The sequence below is a fragment of the Triturus cristatus genome, chromosome 7, assembly GCF_964204655.1.
Source record: "Triturus cristatus chromosome 7, aTriCri1.1, whole genome shotgun sequence".
In the NCBI taxonomy this organism is placed as follows: domain Eukaryota; kingdom Metazoa; phylum Chordata; class Amphibia; order Caudata; family Salamandridae; genus Triturus; species Triturus cristatus.
In genome coordinates this window covers 1,589,431,090-1,589,452,975 of record NC_140590.1, presented here as the reverse complement: position 1 = coordinate 1,589,452,975, position 21,886 = coordinate 1,589,431,090, and the positions used below count along the sequence as shown (strand labels likewise).

Below are 21,886 nucleotides of genomic sequence, written 5' to 3'. Positions count from 1 at the left end.
GGGTTCACACCACATTAACTCCTTCTAGGCCTGTATTGAGAAATCAGGGCGAGATTTTAATGGTAGTGAGAGACTGGGAGAGAGACACTAATTCCTAGGTCCGGGCTATCTAAGCGCTTACTTGGAGCAATAGAAACATTACCCCATTTAAAGATGGCGTCTAGCCTAGCGTCGCGCCGAACGGAATACGTAAGGGGCGTTAGCATAAATGGGCCGCAGGATCAAAACACTCGTGACCGGCGGAGAGAAGGAGCTCCGTGAGGCTTTAGGTGGTAAGGAGGTGTGATGGAAGAGGGGAGGGCTGCAGTATATGTTATATCGAAGTCAGTCTTTGAGGTCTAGAAACCACCCCTTGATTGCATGAAAAACTGGGCTCTGCTTTAGTTATAACACTACTTTTGTAGCGAGGATAAATTGGTTTGTGCCTTCCGTTAAGAGAGGATGTCTGAAACAGCGATGGTACATTAGCAGCACCCTTTGATTTTTAAAGCCTTTCTGAAAAGCTGTAGACAGTGCGATACTAGTATGGCGAGGGTGACCACACAATAGGTTGAAATGGAATATAAAATAACTTTGTATTATTGTTGAAAACTATCAACAGGTTGGCATTACGGGGGAATGCCACACAGAACCCCGAGGACTCACATAGGGAGCCTATTGGATACCTCATTCATAGAGCTGGTACGCGAGGCCAAGGTTCCACGAGGGTAAGGGAATGATGCATTCACGAGACATACCTGATAGAACACGGGTGTTTCTAAGAAGCAGGGTTGAACACCATAGTTAAGTGTTATGTGTGTATGTCTTTTACTTTTGGCAGTCTCCGTACGTGATTTTAAGAAGTGTCCTTATCGTGTGCCAAGCAACTGTCGTTGCCCTGACGAAATCGCCTTAAAGAATTCAGGCGATGAAACATGTTGGCATCTAAGGAGGGTATGCATTTTTAGCAACCTTTTTAAACATTGAAGTAGGTGCACTCCTAAGGAGGAATAAAGTTTGAACCTGTAGTGGGTGGACCTATTTCACTTTTTAACTCTCACTATTTAGTCACACAATTTGTTTTTCTTTCTGGACACTTCTTCTTTATTATTATTTTTGAGCGTGATGGCTGCCGATGATGAGAAGAGTGGGCAATGCTGACGAGTACCAGCCAGCAAGCTCAATTGGGGTTGCGCACGTGAGGTGCCATCACGTCTCTTCCACATTTTTTCACATTTATGTGTTCTCACGGTTTACTCATGAGTTTACTGTATTGAGAAACCCTAGGTGTACCACATTTAAGTTTAGACACCTTTACGATCATCGGAGAGACTGCTGAGAGTAAAACCATTCATCTTTTTCTGGTTTTTAAGAAAGTGAAGGTAGCCAACTAGTTGGCAACTACCCCATAAAAGATCTTCTGACTTGGGGCGTTACCAAAGACCCACAAGGTTGGAACCAACCTGTATGGCTCAAAATACCTTCTGATACCCAGGTCTTTGTTGTGTTAGACAAATGGTCTGTTGCCCAAACTATCGCTTTGCATCAAGCCTAGAGAAGACTGCATCATAATCCATACTTGATTTCCTATTTGCTGCTCCTTGCTTTAATGGCTAACACAGTGACTCTTTTTTTCTGTTCTTACAGCTTAGCGTTGCAGTATGCATTGGATTCCTGTTGGCCTGGACCCCTTATGCCGTTGTAGCAATGTGGGCAGCACTTGGAGATGCTGAACAAGTTCCCTCTTATGCATTCGCCATCTGTGCGCTTTGTGCGAAGTCATCTACACTGTACAATCCCTTGATATACCTCCTCTTTAAGCCAAACTTCCAACAGGTCCTATTACAAGACTTATCCGTGTTCCAGGCTGTCTGCGGCATGATGTGCGGAGGCTGCACGGCTTCCGTGCAACTGGAGCCATGCAGACCGAAGGAGGTAAGGATCACTGCAGCGCTCTCCGGCAGCTTCGTTGACCGGCATGGGTCATGCAGGAACTGCACCGACACATTTGAATGCTATAGTAGGTATCCTCGATGCTGCAATATAGCCCAAGAGTCGGAAGACGCTTCCAAGCAAATCCTTCCTGTTCCACCTGCCAATGGCGATTCCCAACCAGCTCTGAGAAAACATTTGCAACTCATAGTGGTAACTGCAAGGACCAGGTCTGGAGTAGAAACTGCAAATGTTACTGTGAACTCACTACCACCAGACTTTGTTTAAGACTCTAACAGGGAATGGAAAGCCACCTTGGTTGAGACCCTACGTTGATGTCTTCCTACAGTGCGATGTAGACATAATACTGCCCTCTGGCCAAGAAAACCAATATTCCGAAGATGTTGACCAAAGACCATGATGCCAAGGGAGAGATGGTAATAATATTCTTAAGGGATGAACCTCCAATGGGATTAAGGAATATGATAAAGCCATAAATGAGTTTCATTGAAAAGCAGTCAATGTGCCACTAGTAAAAGATTCAGCAGTTACTGCAAGGGCGGATGAATACCACAGATTATAATTTACAGGTGCAGTGGTTTGGAAATTGCTCATTACCATGGCTGTCGTTTTTTTAATTAATAAAGTTCCTCATCTGGTTCACACAGCATGCTTTTTTTGTCCTCTACCTGCATTAATGATATCAAAAGATAACTGATGTTCTCCAAAATGAGTTCAGCTTTACTCGCACTTATATTTTCTGCTTCAGTAAATGTAATTAGGTTTTCAAAATATTGCACTGAAAGGGTGCATATAAAATGTGTTTCGAACATAATGGAGATGTGTGGAAATAAAGATACAGACATCAAGAAGTGATGTGAAATGCGTAGAAATGAAGAAGGGGAGAAAGGGTCAAAGAAGTAAGGGAGACAAGAGGAAATAAAGATGGGGAGAGTTGGAAAAGAATTTGCGGATTTATGTGCACCTAAAAATGTGTACAGTGAGAGTGGGAGAAGGAGAAGAAGATAAGGGAGACATGTCGAAGTAATGATGCAGAGACTGCGAGAAGATAAAGGAGCTGTGTAGAAGTGAAACTGGAGAGTAAGAGCAGAAAATCAGGGTAACAAGTGGAAGTAAAGATGGGAAGAGTGAAAGAAGAAGGTAAAGGAAAGGTGGAAGTAAAATTGTGCACAGTGGAATAAATTGAGAAAGGCATGTGAAAGTGAAGGTCTGAAGAGTGGGAGATCTGTGGGAGTAAAGATGGAAAGAGCAGGAGAGGAAAATAAAGAAGATGTGATAGCAAAGATGAGGAGAGTGGGGGAAGAAGGTAATGGAGATATGTGGAAGTAAAAATGTGAACAATGGGATAATATAAGGGAGACGTGTGCAAGTAAAGATCCAGTAGTGGAAGAAGGCAATAAGGTAGGCGTGTGAAAGTAAAGATGTTATGTTGTGTTATTTCGATACGTATAGGGCACTAATCACCTGAGAGGCTACCGGGCACTTGGGCATGGTGTAAAGGTGTGTGGTCCTAAGGTGCTTATGTGAAGAGCTAGGTCTTCAGCTTCGTGCGGAACTCAATAAGTGAGGAGGAGGCTCTGATGTGTTGAGGGAGGTTGTTCCATGTCTTGGGTGCGATGTAAGAGAATGAGTGACCTCCAGTTTTGCTTTTGCGGATGTGTTTGTACCAGTGAGAGTGAGGCAGAGCGTAGGTTTCTGGTGGGTTGGTAAAAGTGTGTGCAGCGATTCTGGTCCTGTGTTGTGTAGGGCTTCGTATATGTGTGCGAGGAGTTTGAATTGGCTGCACTTGTGAATAGGGAGCCAGTGAAGCTTCCTTAGGTGTAGTGTGATGTGGGTGCAGCATGTGAGATTGAGTAGGAGTCATGTGGCTGTACTCTGGATGGTCTGGAGTCTGGGTAGGAGTTGTTTGGAGATTCCAGTGTAGACAGTGTTGCTGTAGTCCAGCCTGCTGATGATGAGTGCTTATGTGACAATCCGTCTGGCGTTCTGAGACAACCATTTGAAGATCTTTCACAGCATGCGTAGGATGTGAAAGCAGGAGGTGCACACTGTGTTAACTCAAGCCGTCATGTTGAGCTTGTCACCCAGGATGATCCCTAGATTTCTAGAGTCATCAAAATACCTGGACCCTCATCAGGCTGGCTTTCGACCTGCCCATTCCACCGAAGCTGTGATTCTGACGGTTGTGGACATCCTGCGGGATAATGCTGATAGAGGCTGTCCCCGGGCCCTGGTCTTGCTGGATCTTTCTGCGGCCTTCGACACGGTCGACCATAGTATATTGGTCGACCGTGTAAGGAGGGCTGGTGTTCAGGGGACTGCGGCTCGTTGGCTTACCTCCTTCCTGGAGGATCGCTCTCAGGCTGTTCGCCTGGGTCAGTTTCTATCACCTCCACATAATACCACCTGTGGGGTTCCTCAGGGTTCGGCTCTTTCTCTCCACCTATTTAACATCTATATGGCACCCCTGATCCAGTCTCTTAAAGACAGGAATGTACTGGTCCTCAACTACGCTGATGACCTTCAGCTTTTTCTTAGGGTTGATAGTTCCTACAACTCCATCACTGAATTCCAGGATACTATGTTATATATCCAAAGTTGGATGGATCTTAACCATCTTAAACTGAATCCTGGTAAAACAGAGAAAGTCCTTACTGGTGACAGCCATAAGCACGGGGGCCCTCATTATTGGCCCTCAGAGCTCGGCTCTCCTCCCATCCCGACCACGTCAGCTAAAACTTTAGGAGTACTTGTGGACAGTGACCTCTCCTTGAAAACTCAGGTTGGAGCTGTGGTGTCTAAGTGCTTTTTCCAAATGCGCAAAATCAGTAAAATCCACCGTTTCCTCACTCATGACGCCCTGAATCAAGCCATGATTTCTACGGTCCTATCCCATCTAGATTATTCCAATTCTGTTTACTTGGGTATGCCCCACTACTTGTTTAAGCGCCTGCAGATACTTCAGAATCAGGCAGCACGACTGATTTATCGTCAACCTAAATGGTACACTGCTACCCCGCTGTTGAGGCAACTACATTGGCTTCCAATATCACAGCGCTGCGCCTTCAAGACTGGTTGCCTCATCTTTAAATCTCTGCATTGCACCAGTCCTGAGTTCATTAATAGCTGGATACTCAGGCACTCTCCTACACGTGATTTAAGGTCTGCTCATCTTTCACTTCTTGCTATCCCGGGCTTTAAACGGGTACGTCAAGGAGGTCGCAGATTCGCTACTGTCACCCCCAAATTATGTAATTCCTTTCCACTTGAAATTCGATCTTGCACCGACCTTCTCCAATTCAGGAAATCCCTGAAAACATGGTTATTCACACAGGGATAGCTTCTGTCTTTTCTGTCAACCTTCTGAGCCTTAGCGCCATGAAGCCAATCGGCATACGTGCGCTCTATAAATCCCGACTAACATAACATTAACATTTCTAGCGTGGTCAGTGGTTGTGGGTGTTAGTCTTAGCTCTGACAACCACCAGGTGAAGTCTCATGGGGAGGTTTTGTTGCCAAAGACCAGTACTTCCACCTTGTTGGAGTTGAGCAGTTGGTTCTTATACAGTCTGCTACCATGGTCACACAGTTGGTGAAGTTGGTTCTGGTGGGGTTTATCATGTCCGTCAGGGAGAGGATGGGGAGAAACGAAGAAGAAGATAAAGGCGATGTTTATAACTAAAAATGTAAAAAGTGGGAGAAAAAGACAAAGGACTTAGGGAGATGTGTGGAAGTAAAGAGAGGGAGAGTGGGCAAAGAAGACAAGGGAAACAAAGTGGCATAAAGATACAAAGAGTGAGAGAAGAAGATAAAGGCGACATGTTGATTTCAAATGTGGAGTGTGGCAGAAGAAGATAAGGGATATACTTGGAAGTAGAGGTGGAAAGAATGGGTGAGAAAGCCTTTGGCAGTGCATAGCGTGTATTGACCAGGGCTTGTGCTCAACCCACCCCAGGTGGCCATCTCCAGCGCACATGACATTTGACTCTGCACAGTGCCTCCTCCAGTCAGGCGCTGCATCCAAACCACCACTGCTGCCAACTCCCACTTTGCAAGTCCTCGGGCTGCCTGCCCCTGGCAAAGACCCTGGCAGCACCCTTGAGACGTTCACAGAAAGAGTTGGACGCCAAGCCTCACCGCTGACAGACCATGTACACATCCATATAGCTGTGTCTGAACAATTTGGGCTGGACTGTTACCATGAGGCACGGGGTCAAGACTGATTTGCATATAGCTGTGTCTGAACTGGGGTGGCAAAAAGAGCTAAAGAACGATGATGGATTCAACCCAGATCTGTGACTGGGGTGAGTGAAAAGTTTCAGCGCTCCGTCTATCATCTCCTTGTGTTTGGTTTGTTCGCCCTAAGGTGGCAGGGTATGCCCATACTTCGGTCCCTTGCTCACTTTGCGACTGGATTCAAGCTAGCCTGGCTGATGAGGGCTGTTAGCCCAAAACCAGTCTCAGGATGCTTGTTTCCGGTTCAGGGAAGACATGGCTTGGCAGTTCAGGCTGGACTGTTACTTTGAGGCACGGGGTCAAGACTGATTTTCATATAGCTGTGTCTGAACTGGGCTGGCAAAAAGAGCTAAAGAACGATGATGGATTCAACCCAGATCTGTGACTGGGGGTGAGTGTCTGAAAGTTTCAGCGCTCCGTCCATAATCTCCTTGTGTTTGCTTTGTTCGCCTAAGTTGGCAGGGTATGCCCAGACATAGGACCCTTGCTCACTTTGCCAATGGATTGAAGCTAGCATGGCTGATGAGGGCTGTTAGCCCAAAACTGGTTCCAGGATGCTTGTTTCCAGTCCAGGAAAGACATCGCTTGGCAGTTCGGGCTGGACTGTTTCCTTGTGGCACAGGGTCAAGATTAATTTGCATATAGCTGTGTCTGAACTGGGGTGGCGAAGTGAGCTAAAGAACGATGATGGATTCAACCCAGATCTGTAACTGGGGGTGAGTGTCTGAAAAGTTTCAGCGCTCCGTCCATCATCTCCTTGTGTTTGCTTTGTTCGCCCTAAGTTGGCAAGGTATGCCCAGACGTGGGTCCCTTGCTCAATTTGCCACTGGATTCAAGCTAGCCTGGCTGATGAGGGCTGTTAGCCCAAAACAGGTCCCAGGATGCTTGTTTCCGGTCCAGGGAAGACACGGCTTCGCAGTTCAGGCTGGACTGTTCCCATGAGGCACAGGGTAAAGACTGATTTGCATATAGCTGTGTCTGAACTGGAGTGGTGAAGTGAGCTAAAGAATGATAATGGATTTCACCCAGATCTGTGACTGGGGGTGAGTGTCTGAAAAGTTTCAGCGCTCCTTCCATCATCTCCTTGTGTTTGCTTTGTTCGCCCTAAGGTGGCAGGGTATGCCCAGACATCGGTCCCTTGCTCACTTTGCGACTGGATTCAAGCTAGCCTGGCTGATGAGGGCTGTTAGCCCAAAACCGGTCACAGCATGCTTGTTTCCGGTTCAGGGAAGACATGGCTTGGCAGTTCTGGCTGGACTGTTACCATGAGGCATGGGGTCAAGACTTATTTTCATATAGCTGTGTCTGAACTGGGGTGGCAAAAAGAGCTAAAGAACGATGATGGATTCAACCCAGATCTGTGACTGGGGTGGGTGTCTGAAAAGTTTCAGCGCTCCGTCCATCATCTCCTTGTGTTTGCTTTGTTCGCCCTAAGGTGGCAGGGTATGCCTAGACGTCGGTCCCTTGCTCACTTTGCGACTGGATTCAAGCTAGCCTGGCTGATGAGGGCTGTTAGCCCGAAACCGGTCCCAGGATGCTTGTTTCCGGTTCAGGGAAGACATGGCTTGGCAGTTCGGGCTGGATTGTTCCCATGTGGCACAGGGTCAAGACTGATATGCATATAGCTGTGTCTGAACTGCGTTGGCGAAGTGAGCCAAAGAACGATGATGGATTCAACCCAGATCTGTGACTGGGGGTGAGTGTCTGAAAAGTTTCAGCGCTCCGTCCACCATCTCCTTGTGTTTGCTTTGTTCGGCCTAAGTTGGCAGGGTATGCCCAGATGTTGGTCCCTTGCTCAATTTGCCACTGGATTCAAGCTAGCCTGGCTGATGAGGGCTGTTAGCCCAAAACCGGTCCCAGGATGCTTGTTTCCGGTCCAGGGAAGACATGGCTTGGCAGTGCGGGCTGGACTCTTCCCATGAGGCACAGGGTCAAAACTGATTTGATTATAGCTGTGTCTGAACTGGGGTGGCGAAGTGAGCTAAAGAATGATAATGGATTCAACCCAGATCTGTGACTGGGGTTGAGTGTCTGAAAAGTTTCAGCACTCTGTCCATCATCTCCTTGTGTTGGCTTTGTTCGCCCTAAGTTGGCAGGGTATGCCCAGAGGTGGGTCCCTTGCTCACTTTGCCACTGGATTCAAGCTAGCCTGGCTGATGAGGGCTGTTAGCCCGAAACCAGTCCCAAGATGCTTGTTTCTGGTCAAGGGAAGACATGGCTTGGCAAGTCGGGCTGGACTGTTACCATGAGGCACGGGGTCAAGACTGATTTGCATTTAGCTGTGTCTGAACTGGGATGGTGAAAAGAGCTAAAGAACGATGATAGATTCAACCCAGCTGTGACTGGGGTGAGTGTCTGAAAAGTTTCAGCGCTCCTTCCATCATCTCCTTGTGTTTGTTTTGTTCGCCCTAAGGTGGCAGGGTATGCCCAGACGTCGGTCCCTTGCTCACTTTGCGACTGGATTCAAGCTAGCCTGGCTGATGAGGGCTGTTAGCCCAAAACCGGTCACAGGATGCTTGTTTCCGGTTCAGGCAAGACATGGCTTGGCAGTTCTGCCTGGACTGTTACCATGAGGCATGGGGTCAAGACTGATTTTCATATAGCTGTGTCTGAACTGGGGTGGCAAAAAGAGCTAAAGAACGATGATGGATTCAACCCAGATCTGTGACTGGGGTGGGTGTCTGAAAAGTTTCAGCGCTCCGTCCATCATCTCCTTTTGTTTGCTTTGTTCGCCCTAAGGTGGCAGGGTATGCCCAGACGTCTGTCCCTTGCTCACTTTGCGACTGGATTCAAGCTAGCCTGGCTGATGAGGGCTGTTAGCCCTAAACCGGTCCCAGGATGCTTGTTTCCGATTCAGGGAAGACATGGCTTGGCAGTTCGGGCTGGATTGTTCCCATGAGGCACAGGGTCAAGACTGATATGCATATAGCTGTGTCTGAACTGGGTTGGCGAAGTGAGCCAAAGAACGATGATGGATTCAACCCAGATCTGTGACTGGGGGTGAGTGTCTGAAAAGTTTCAGCGCTCCGTCCACCATCTCCTTGTGTTTGCTTTGTTCGGCCTAAGTTGGCAGGGTATGCCCAGATGTTGGTCCCTTGCTCACTTTGCCATTGGATTCAAGCTGGCCTGGCTGATGAGGGCTGTGAGCCTGAAACCGGTCCCTGGATGCTTGTTTCCAGTCCAGGGTAGACATGACTTGGCAGTTCGGGCTGGACTGTGCCCGTGAGGCACAGGGTCAAGACTGAGTTACATATAGCTCTGTCTGAACTGGGGTGGCAAAGTGAGCTAAAGAAACATGATGGATTCAATCCAGATCTGTGACTGGGGGTGAGTGTCTGAAAAGTTTCAGCCATCCATTCGTACTCTCGTGTGTTTGCTTTGTTCACCTTAAGTTGTAAGGGTATGCCCAGACGTGGGTCTCTTGCTCACTTTGCCACTGGATTCCAGCTAGCCTGGCTGTTGAGGGCTATTAGCCCAAAACCAGTCCCAGGATGCTTGTTTCCAGTCAAGGGTAGACATGACTTGGCAGTTCGGGCTGGACTGTTCCCATGAGGCACAGGGTCAAGACTGAGTTGCATATAGCTGTGTCTGAACTGGGGTGGCAAAGTGAGCTAAAGAAACATGATGGATTCAACCCAGATCTGTGACTGGGGGTGAGTGTCTGAAAAGATTCAGCACTCCAGCCGTCATCTCGTGTGTTTGCTTTGTTCACCTTAAGTTGTAAGGGTATGCCCAGACGTAGGTCCCTTGCTCACTTTGCCACTGGATTCAAGCTAGCCTGGCTGATGAGGGCTATTAGCCCGAAACCAGTCCCATGAGGCTTGTTTCTGGTCCAGGGAAGACATGGCTTGGCAGTTCGGGCTGGACTGTTACCATGAGGCACGGGGTCAAGACTGATTTGTATATAGCTGTGTCTGAACTTGGGTGGCGAAGTGAGCTAAAGAACGATGATGGATTCAACCCAGATCTGTGACTGGGAAGAGTGTCTGAAAAGTTTCAGCGCTCCGTCCACCTTCTCCTTGTGTTTGCTTTGTTCGGCCTAAGTTGGCAGGGTATGCCCAGATGTTGGTCCCTTGCTCACTTTGCCATTGGATTCAAGCTAGCCTGGCTGATGAGGGCTGTGAGCCTGAAACCGGTCCCTGGATGCTTGTTTCCAGTCCAGGGTAGACATGACTTGGCAGTTCGGGCTGGACTGTTCCCAAGAGGCACAGGGTCAAGACTGATTTGCTTATAGCTGTGTCTGAACTGGGGTTACGAAGTGAGCTAAAAAATGATGATGGATTCAACAAAGATCTGTGACTGGGGGGTGAGTGTCTGAAAGGTTTCAGCGCTCCGTCCATCATCTTCTTGTGTTTGCCATGTACGCATCCCACCAGGGGCAGCCAATGCTCACTGCACACAGTTGCCCTGTTCCCAACCCTTGACAGCTGGTTTGCCGCACTCAGAATGGAGTGGCCGCAGGGCCTGTCCTCTGGTCGGCTCTGCAACTAACCTCCACTGTGCAATGCCTTCGTCCATGCGCAGGGAGGGTTGCTCACAGGACCACCTGCCCTCTATCCCACACTCCGTGATTGGTCATGCATACTGGGATTGGCTACAGGGCCTGGCCTTTCTCAATGGTGGTTGTCCATAGGACCTTAGCTTGGCTGACGCATTTCAACCAGAAGGACTTTGAGAAAGACTTTTTGGTCCAAACGTGTCAGCCAAGCTAAAATTAACTAATATGTTTACACAACATCAGAATGGCTTTCCTTTTGAGCACATACAAGTAGCAACTCCAGGAACCTTGTGGATATATATACGAAGACGTCCTGTCCGCGCTGATTCACTATAGGCGGAACCCCAGGCATGAACCTCCAAACTCCAGGGACAAATCACGGACTTCCACAAACCATAAGTGGATGAAGCAGTAGCAGTTTTATTAGAGAAAAAGTATCACAGGTGCAGTGCCTGCCATGACGCGTTTCGCTCCTCGGGGGGAGCTTGATCACATGATGCGTCTCCACACTGTGACTTTTTTTTAAAAGGTGAAAGATGTGCACAATCGACTATAAAAACAAACTGTTGTTGTTAATCAGTATAGAAAACAGACTGTGGTCAGTATATGGTCAACTACTGACGATAACACTCCACTATGAACATTGGGAGGATTCAAATTTCAGTACGATATAAATTAATTGTAATTCAGAGAGAAATATATAATATAATAATATTTGGACAAATTACAGTAATATAAGACAAATAAATACAAAGTGCATAAATAAATACTGTAATTGCAAATGCGTAACCTAAAAATGGAGGTTGATGTTATACTTTGGAAGCAATATTCAGCAAGTGCCCTGAATACACAGTTTCCAACTATATTTCTCTCAAATACAAAATAATTTAAAAGACCAGATGTAAATCAAGCCAAGCAAAAACCAAGAGGCATCATATAATTGTATAACCTATCGTGCAAATCGATCAGTAACTATAAATACAAAATAGTCCATTCCATATCGGTCTGATAAATAGCAGCAAATTCATCAATAAAGTGCAAGTGCAATATTGAAGAGGTAGCTGATCAAATCTAAAGAGATCCAATACTAAAAGAAGGACAAGAATGTATTAAAATCAATAAATATCGAAATTGCAAGCTAAAAAATGCAGATGTATATACAAAGAAAATGCCAAATGGTTAAAAAAAAAGTCTGTGTAAACAACAAGATACAAATTACAAAGAGTGCAAAATAGTGCAGTGCAAAAAATTCCTCTAACACTTAGCAGCAATTGAAAAACCCTGAATCGCTTAAGTCTAAACGGTCCTAAAGTGCAAGGATAATAATAAAATCACAGAACAAACCAATATATGTTCAACTAGACAGATGTAACGCAGATTCAATGAAAGCAAATGATTATCATCATACAATACCATCTTGATAGATAAACACCAGAAAAATGATTCATAAAAAATTGTGCAAATCTTCATTTATGTTAAGACCATTAGGGACTCTTGTATCGAGAGCTAAAATAAAATGGGATTCTCGTTGTCTCAGTAATTTCTCTCGATTACCCCCCCATCCGGGGTTGGGAACTGACCCTAAAACTGTGTATTCCAAATCTTTTATTTTATTGTCATGAATAGATTTGAAATGCCTGGCCACCGGGTAATTGTGGTCAGAATTAACAATTGCCCTAACATGCTGAAGAATGCGTTTATGACCCGGGAGCTTCGTACTACCAATGTAGTCAAGATTACAGGAGCACTTCAGTTTGTAAATAGCACATTCGGTATGACATGCAAGATGTTCATTAATAGCTATCTCTTTCTCACTGAAGGCTGTTGTGTAGTGAAGAGCCAAGTATTTTTAGATTTCACCTCAGGCATGGATTTAACAAGGGCATCCCTCATAGAGGGTGCCCTTCTGAAGGTGATGACTGGTAAGCTGGGTAGAATAGGACCAAGGATATTATCAGTCAAGATAATGGGACATTCAGAATAAATAATCTTGCGTATTACCTGTTCTTGTGCACTAAACGTAGTTATTAACCATTTGCCATTTGACACGCCATGGAAACTGAATCGGAACTACAAATTCTCTGGATACGGATGAATTCACCATAGGGGATGCTATTGATGAGGTGGCGAGGGTGGGCACTATCTGCGTGAAGGATCGAGTTACCAGCGGTTGACTTTCTGTGTAACTTAGTTTGTAAAATACCTTCATCAACACACAGCAAAACATCAAGAAATTCGACCTTGGAGCTATCGATAGAAGCAGTAAATCTTAAATTTAAATCATTGGAATTGATCTCTCCTACGAACTTCAAAGCATCTTCCCTAGACCCGTTCCAGATCAAACAAATATCATCTATATATCGCCAATAGTGAACAATGTGATTCCACCAATGTGCGTGCATGGTTCTGAGGACATGACTCTCCCACCAGCCCACATGTAAACATGAGTAACTGGGGGAGAAGCATGCCCCCGTTGCCACACCGCGCACTTGTTGGTAAATGTTATTGTGGAACATAAAAAAGTTGGTCGTAGGACACAACTCATTTATTTCCAACAGCATGATATTATGATCTCTCATGTTGATGTTCCTGTTATCCAAGAAATGTTTAGTGGCGTTAATGCTATGGCAGTGATTAATACTCGTATAAAGGGATTCAATGTCCATGACTACCAGCAAATAATCAGAACACCAATTTACATATTTGATCTCATTTAGAAAATCTGTAGTATCTTTGATGTATGATGGCAGACTGATCACATGCGGCTGCAGAAAAAAATCAACTTACTTTGATAAGTTCTCATTCATGCTTCCTTGGGCTGAAATAATCGGGTAGCCTGGGACAGGAGTGACCTTCTTGTGGATTTTAGGCAAAAAATACAATATGGGAGTGACTGGATGTTCTACAATCAGAAAATTAATTTCCTGTTTAGTCAATAGCTCATTTCTTTTCCATTGGTGGATTTTTTTGCGAGTTGTATCTTCTGTTGCTCTCATTTCAAATTTGGTGGAATGTTTATAGCAAGAAGTGTCAGAAAGGTGACGTTCAGATTCTGATAAATAGTCCTTGCGTGACCATAAAACTGTGTTATCACCTTTATCAGATTTATTGATAATAAGATCTTGATTATGTTGAAGTTTGGTGATTAACAAGTGGTATTGATTGTTCCTAAAATCTTTCTGTCGCGATTGAAATGACGCAGTTTTGTTTAGCGATTTCAACTCAGTGATGACTCTGTCGCTGAAGACATCAACTGCATCTTTGGGCATAAGTGGGAGAAAGGTAGATACAGGGCGAAATATATATATATATATATATTCACTGAAAAAACCATAGGTTTCACACATGTTATAGTTAGCGGAAATTTTACTGATAAAAAACCAATGAAATTGCCCCGTTATAGTTAGTGCTGGCAACTATAACTCACGCGACCGCAATCCTCTGCTGATGCTAATACTGTATTTAGACACTTATTTGCCCATGTCTTCTTCCATACATTTTTAGCTATACATATATTACAAATATTTTTTTTTCATAAAGACACATATGTCATCAGCAGAAGATTGCGGTCGCGTGAGTTATAGTTGCCAGCACTAACTATAACGGGGCAATTTCATTGGTTTTTTATCAGTAAAATTTCCGCTAACTATAACATGTGTGAAACCTATGGTTTTTTCAGTGAATTTGCAAGGTTTTTTAAATGCTAATTCCTAACTATAACGTGTGTGAAACCTATGGTTTTTTCAGTGAATTTGTACGGTTTTTTAAATGCTAAGTGACTTTACGCCATTCGTGGCGTGCGCGCCCACTTAACGCAGTTCGTTCCGTGCGCGCACGGTGCGCTTCGCGCACCGTGCGCGCACAGTGAGCACGCGGTGCGCTTCGCGCACCGCGCACCCACTTTACGCAGTTAGTGCCGTGCCCACGTTACGCTAGATGGGCCATGTACGCACGATGCGCTTCGCGCACCGTGCGCACATGGAGGACATATTATGCGCTTCCTTGTGATAGGTAATCTGTTGAAATTTTTTGGGAAATTTCTGTGCTCTGATAAGCCATGCAGAAATGGTGGCCTTCGGCCACCATTTGCACAAGGGGTGGAGAAAGTGTGGAAAGTGTTTTTTTTATTTTAATTTTTTTACCGTACGCTTACGGTAAGCGTACGGTAAGCGTACCCCGCGAAATTGCCGAAAAAAAAATAATGCCGTTTTTGCTCTTGGGGGATGTTTGGGGACTCCCTCAACATGACTATGTGAGAGGGAGTTGTCAAAACATCCCCGTAACATGTTTTTGGCCATCATGTTTGATACATAACACTCAGTGCGGTAGACAAAATGGCGGACGCCGCTTCCTGGTTTCTGCCGATTCGAATGTTTACTAAGATCTAAGAGCCAATCAGAATCGCGCTCGCGCACGCCACCGTACGCTTACCGTAAGCGTACGGTAAGCGTACCGTAAGCGGGCTCAGATATATATATTGATTTAAAGGCTATTTTCTCAGAATCTACTGAACAGATTTACACCAAACCTACAAAAGGCACTTCCTTGACCTAGGGACTACCTCTCTGCCAAATTTCTAGTAATTCTGTTCAGCCGTTCGGGCTGTAGCTCGTTCTAAAGGTCCTATGGAAAAATGCATGGGAAAAACGCGTTTTGGGACCCCCCTTTTATCTCAGCCCCCGCTTGACGAATCCCCCCGAGACTTTCAGGGTAGGAGCGGAGCGTAGCGCCCCACCTATTTTGAGAAATTCGCGAGGATTCGTCGACCGGCGCCAAAGTTATTCAAAATAGAATGTTGAGGTTTTCCTATGGAAACGTGGTCCTAACTATAACTACCTACTGGCGACCGCCAGTAGGTAATATATATATATATATATATATATATATATATATATATATATTCTGCTCCAAAGTTGTCCACCTGTAAGTAGCACTCGACCAGCGGCTTGATTTATGTGTAGGTAGGGACGGGGATCCGCTTGTAGGAGCCGCTCCGTAGTGGATTTGCCTGACGCGTTTCGAAGCTCCATATGCTTCTCTTCAGAGGCTTTAACGGAAACGGTGTGCACAACCGCTAACCCACTTCGCCATTTAACATATGACACACCCACCAATGGGAGGCTCAAATGAGACTGTGCATTATGGGAAGTGTGGTGCGGAAAGCACATAATCAAGTCCTGTATGGACCCTGCAAGTGGGCCCGTCCTCGATCCTATATACGGCTGCTGTTCCACTTTCGTGGCCCCCAAGGTTTCCGGGGTGGTGCATACTCCGCGGCTGGACGGCCGCGTGTTATATTCTGCTCCAAAGTTGTCCACCTGTAAGTAGCACTCGACCAGCAGCTTGATTTATGTGTAGGTAGGGACGGGGATCCGCTTGTAGGAGCCGCTCCGTAGTGGATTTGCCTGACGCGTTTCGAAGCTCCATATGCTTCTCTTCAGAGGCTTTAACGGAAACGGTGTGCACAACCGCTAACCCACTTCGCCATTTAACATATGACACACCCACCAATGGGAGGCTCAAATGAGACTGTGCATTATGGGAAGTGTAGTGCGGAAAGCACATAATCAAGTCCTATATGGACCCTGCAAGTGGGCCCGTCCTCGATCCTATGTACGGCTGCTGTTCCACTTTCGTGGCCCCCAAGACTTCCGGGGTGGTGCATACTCCGCGGCTGGACGGCCGCGTGTTATATTCTGCTCCAAAGTTGTCCACCTGTAAGTAGCACTCAACCAGCAGCTTGATTTATGTGTAGGTAGGGACGGGGATCCGCTTGTAGGAGCCGCTCCGTAGTGGATTTGCCTGACGCGTTTCGAAGCTCCATATGCTTCTCTTCAGAGGCTTTAACGGAAACGGTGTGCACAACCGCTAAACCACTTCGCCATTTAAGATATGACACACCCACCAATGGTAGGCTCAAATGAGACTGTGCATTATGGGAAGTGTAGTGCGGAAAGCACATAATCAAGTCCTATATGGACCCTGCAAGTGGGCCCGTCCTCGATCCTATGTACGGCTGCTGTTCCACTTTCGTGGCCCCCAAGACTTCCGGGGTGGTGCATACTCCGCGGCTGGACGGCCGCGTGTTATATTCTGCTCCAAAGTTGTCCACCTGTAAGTAGCACTCGACCAGCAGCTTGATTTATGTGTAGGTAGGGACGGGGATCCGCTTGTAGGAGCCGCTCCGTAGTGGATTTGCCTGACGCGTTTCGAAGCTCCATATGCTTCTCTTCAGAGGCTTTAACGGAAACGGTGTGCACAACCGCTAACCCACTTCGCCATTTAACATATGACACACCCACCAATGGGAGGCTCAAATGAGACTGTGCATTATGGGAAGTGTAGTGCGGAAAGCACATAATCAAGTCCTATATGGACCCTGCAAGTGGGCCCGTCCTCGATCCTATGTACGGCTGCTGTTCCACTTTCGTGGCTCCCAAGACTTCCGGGGTGGTGCATACTCCGCGGCTGGACGGCCGCGTGTTATATTCTGCTCCAAAGTTGTCCACCTGTAAGTAGCACTCGACCAGCAGCTTGATTTATGTGTAGGTAGGGACAGGGATCCGCTTGTAGGAGCCGCTCCGTTGTGGATTTGCCTGACGCGTTTCGAAGCTCCATATGCTTCTCTTCAGAGGCTTTAACAGAAACGGTGTGCACAACCGCTAACCCACTTCGCCATTTAACATACGACACACCCACCAATGGGAGGCTCAAATGAGACTGTGCATTATGGGAAGTGTAGTGCGGAAAGCACATAATCAAGTCCTATATGGACCCTGCAAGTGGGCCCGTCCTCGATCCTATGTACGGCTGCTGTTCCACTTTCGTGGCCCCCAAGACTTCCGGGGTGGTGCATACTCCGCGGCTGGACGGCCGCGTGTTATATTCTGCTCCAAAGTTGTCCACCTGTAAGTAGCACTCGACCAGCAGCTTGATTTATGTGAAGGTAGGGACGGGGATCCGCTTGTAGGAGCCGCTCCGTAGTGGATTTGCCTGACGCGTTTCGAAGCTCCATATGCTTCTCTTCAGAGGCTTTAACGGAAACGGTGTGCACAACCGCTAACCCACTTCGCCATTTAACATATGACACACCCACCAATGGGAGGCTCAAATGAGACTGTGCATTATGGGAAGTGTAGTGCGGAAAGCATCGAGGACGAGGCCCACTTGCAGGGTCCATACAGGACTTGATTATGTGCTTTCCGCACCACACTTCCCATAATGCACAGTCTCATTTGAGCCTCCCATTGGTGGGTGTGTCATATGTTAAATGGCGAAGTGGGTTAGCGGTTGTGCACACCGTTTCCGTTAAAGCCTCTGAAGAGAAGCATATGGAGCTTCGAAACGCGTCAGGCAAATCCACTACGGAGCGGCTCGTACAAGCGGATCCCCGTCCCTACCTACACATAAATCAAGCTGCTGGTCGAGTGCTACTTACAGGTGGACAACCTTGGAGCAGAATATAACACGCGGCCGTCCAGCCGCGGAGTATGCACCACCCCGGAAACCTTGGGGGCCACGAAAGTGGAACAGCAGCCGTATATAGGATCGAGGACGGGCCCACTTGCAGGGTCCATACAGGACTTGATTATGTGCTTTCCGCACCACACTTCCCATAATGCACAGTCTCATTTGAGCCTCCCATTGGTGGGTGTGTCATATGTTAAATGGCGAAGTGGGTTAGCGGTTGTGCACACCGTTTCCGTTAAAGCCTCTGAAGAGAAGCATATGGAGCTTCGAAACGCGTCAGGCAAATCCACTACGGAGCGGCTCCTACAAGCGGATCCCCGTCCCTACCTACACATAAATCAAGCTGCTGGTCGAGTGCTACTTACAGGTGGACAACCTTGGAGCAGAATATAACACGCGGCCGTCCAGCCGCGGAGTATGCACCACCCCGGAAACCTTGGGGGCCACGAAAGTGGAACAGCAGCCGTATATAGGATCGAGGACGGGCCCACTTGCAGGGTCCATACAGGACTTGATTATGTGCTTTCCGCACCACACTTCCCATAATGCACAGTCTCATTTGAGCCTCCCATTGGTGGGTGTGTCATATGTTAAATGGCGAAGTGGGTTAGCGGTTGTGCACACCGTTTCCGTTAAAGCCTCTGAAGAGAAGCATATGGAGCTTCGAAACGCGTCAGGCAAATCCACTACGGAGCGGCTCCTACAAGCGGATCCCCGTCCCTACCTACACATAAATCAAGCTGCTGGTCGAGTGCTACTTACAGGTGGACAACCTTGGAGCAGAATATAACACGCGGCCGTCCAGCCGCGGAGTATGCACCACCCCGGAAACCTTGGGGGCCACGAAAGTGGAACAGCAGCCGTATATAGGATCGAGGACGGGCCCACTTGCAGGGTCCATACAGGACTTGATTATGTGCTTTCCGCACCACACTTCCCATAATGCACAGTCTCATTTGAGCCTCCCATTGGTGGGTGTGTCATATGTTAAATGGCGAAGTGGGTTAGCGGTTGTGCACACCATTTCCGTTAAAGCCTCTGAAGAGAAGCATATGGAGCTTCGAAACGCGTCAGGCAAATCCACTACGGAGCGGCTCCTACAAGCGGATCCCCGTCCCTACCTACACATAAATCAAGCTGCTGGTCGAGTGCTACTTACAGGTGGACAACCTTGGAGCAGAATATAACACGCGGCCGTCCAGCCGCGGAGTATGCACCACCCCGGAAACCTTGGGGGCCACGAAAGTGGAACAGCAGCCGTATATAGGATCGAGGACGGGCCCACTTGCAGGGTCCATACAGGACTTGATTATGTGCTTTCCGCACCACACTTCCCATAATGCACAGTCTCATTTGAGCCTCCCATTGGTGGGTGTGTCATATGTTAAATGGCGAAGTGGGTTAGCGGTTGTGCACACCGTTTCCGTTAAAGCCTCTGAAGAGAAGCATATGGAGCTTCGAAACGCGTCAGGCAAATCCACTACAGAGCGGCTCCTACAAGCGGATCCCCGTCCCTACCTACACATAAATCAAGCTGCTGGTCGAGTGCTACTTACAGGTGGACAACCTTGGAGCAGAATATAACACGCGGCCGTCAAGCCGCGGAGTATGCACCACCCCGGAAACCTTGGGGGCCACGAAAGTGGAACAGCAGCCGTATATAGGATCGAGGACGGGCCCACTTGCAGGGTCCATACAGGACTTGATTATGTGCTTTCCGCACCACACTTCCCATAATGCACAGTCTCATTTGAGCCTCCCATTGGTGGGTGTGTCATATGTTAAATGGCGAAGTGGGTTAGCGGTTGTGCACACCGTTTCCGTTAAAGCCTCTGAAGAGAAGCATATGGAGCTTCGAAACGCGTCAGGCAAATCCACTACGGAGCGGCTCCTACAAGCGGATTCCCGTCCCTACCTACACATAAATCAAGCTGCTGGTCGAGTGCTACTTACAGGTGGACAACCTTGGAGCAGAATATAACACGCGGCCGTCCAGCCGCGGAGTATGCACCACCCCGGAAACCTTGGGGGCCACGAAAGTGGAACAGCAGCCGTATATAGGATCGAGGACGGGCCCACTTGCAGGGTCCATACAGGACTTGATTATGTGCTTTCCGCACCACACTTCCCATAATGCACAGTCTCATTTGAGCCTCCCATTGGTGGGTGTGTCATATGTTAAATGGCGAAGTGGGTTAGCGGTTGTGCACACCGTTTCCGTTAAAGCCTCTGAAGAGAAGCATATGGAGCTTCGAAACGCGTCAGGCAAATCCACTACGGAGCGGTTCCTACAAGCGGATCCCCGTCCCTACCTACACATAAATCAAGCTGCTGGTCGAGTGCTACTTACAGGTGGACAACCTTGGAGCAGAATATAACACGCGGCCGTCCAGCCGCGGAGTATGCACCACCCCGGAAACCTTGGGGGCCACGAAAGTGGAACAGCAGCCGTATATAGGATCGAGGACGGGCCCACTTGCAGGGTCCATACAGGACTTGATTATGTGCTTTCCGCACCACACTTCCCATAATGCACAGTCTCATTTGAGCCTCCCATTGGTGGGTGTGTCATATGTTAAATGGCGAAGTGGGTTAGCGGTTGTGCACACCATTTCCGTTAAAGCCTCTTAAGAGAAGCATATGGAGCTTCGAAACGCGTCAGGCAAATCCACTACGGAGCGGCTCCTACAAGCGGATCCCCGTCCCTACCTACACATAAATCAAGCTGCTGGTCGAGTGCTACTTACAGGTGGACAACCTTGGAGCAGAATATAACACGCGGCCGTCCAGCCGCGGAGTATGCACCACCCCGGAAACCTTGGGGGCCACGAAAGTGGAACAGCAGCCGTATATAGGATCGAGGACGGGCCCACTTGCAGGGTCCATACAGGACTTGATTATGTGCTTTCCGCACCACACTTCCCATAATGCACAGTCTCATTTGAGCCTCCCATTGGTGGGTGTGTCATATGTTAAATGGCGAAGTGGGTTAGCGGTTGTGCACACCGTTTCCGTTAAAGCCTCTGAAGAGAAGCATATGGAGCTTCGAAACGCGTCAGGCAAATCCACTACAGAGCGGCTCCTACAAGCGGATCCCCGTCCCAACCTACACATAAATCAAGCTGCTGGTCGAGTGCTACTTACAGGTGGACAACCTTGGAGCAGAATATAACACGCGGCCGTCCAGCCGCGGAGTATGCACCACCCCGGAAACCTTGGGGGCCACGAAAGTGGAACAGCAGCCGTATATAGGATCGAGGACGGGCCCACTTGCAGGGTCCATACAGGACTTGATTATGTGCTTTCCGCACCACACTTCCCATAATGCACAGTCTCATTTGAGCCTCCCATTGGTGGGTGTGTCATATGTTAAATGGCGAAGTGGGTTAGCGGTTGTGCACACCGTTTCCGTTAAAGCCTCTGAAGAGAAGCATATGGAGTTTCGAAACGCGTCAGGCAAATCCACTACGGAGCGGCTCCTACAAGCGGATCCCCGTCCCTACCTACACATAAATCAAGCTGCTGGTCGAGTGCTACTTACAGGTGGACAACCTTGGAGCAGAATATAACACGCGGCCGTCCAGCCGCGGAGTATGCACCACCCCGGAAACCTTGGGGGCCACGAAAGTGGAACAGCAGCCGTATATAGGATCGAGGACGGGCCCACTTGCAGGGTCCATACAGGACTTGATTATGTGCTTTCCGCACCACACTTCCCATAATGCACAGTCTCATTTGAGCCTCCCATTG

At 47.7% G+C, this 21,886-nt stretch overlaps 1 protein-coding gene across 2 annotated transcripts in view; it reads left to right on the top strand.

Annotated features, from left to right (window-relative positions):
• LOC146812445 (opsin-5-like) overlaps window positions 1-2,574 on the top strand; it is a 665,928-nt gene extending 663,354 nt beyond the window's left edge. For both annotated transcript variants that reach the window (XM_085614598.1, XM_085614597.1), the window contains one exon: window positions 1,627-2,574. In XM_085614598.1, the coding sequence (XP_085470724.1) occupies window positions 1,627-2,199 (573 nt within the window). In that variant the 3' untranslated portion in view covers window positions 2,200-2,574. The remainder of the gene's footprint in view (window positions 1-1,626) is intronic.
• The last annotated feature ends 19,312 nt before the right edge of the window (window positions 2,575-21,886 follow it).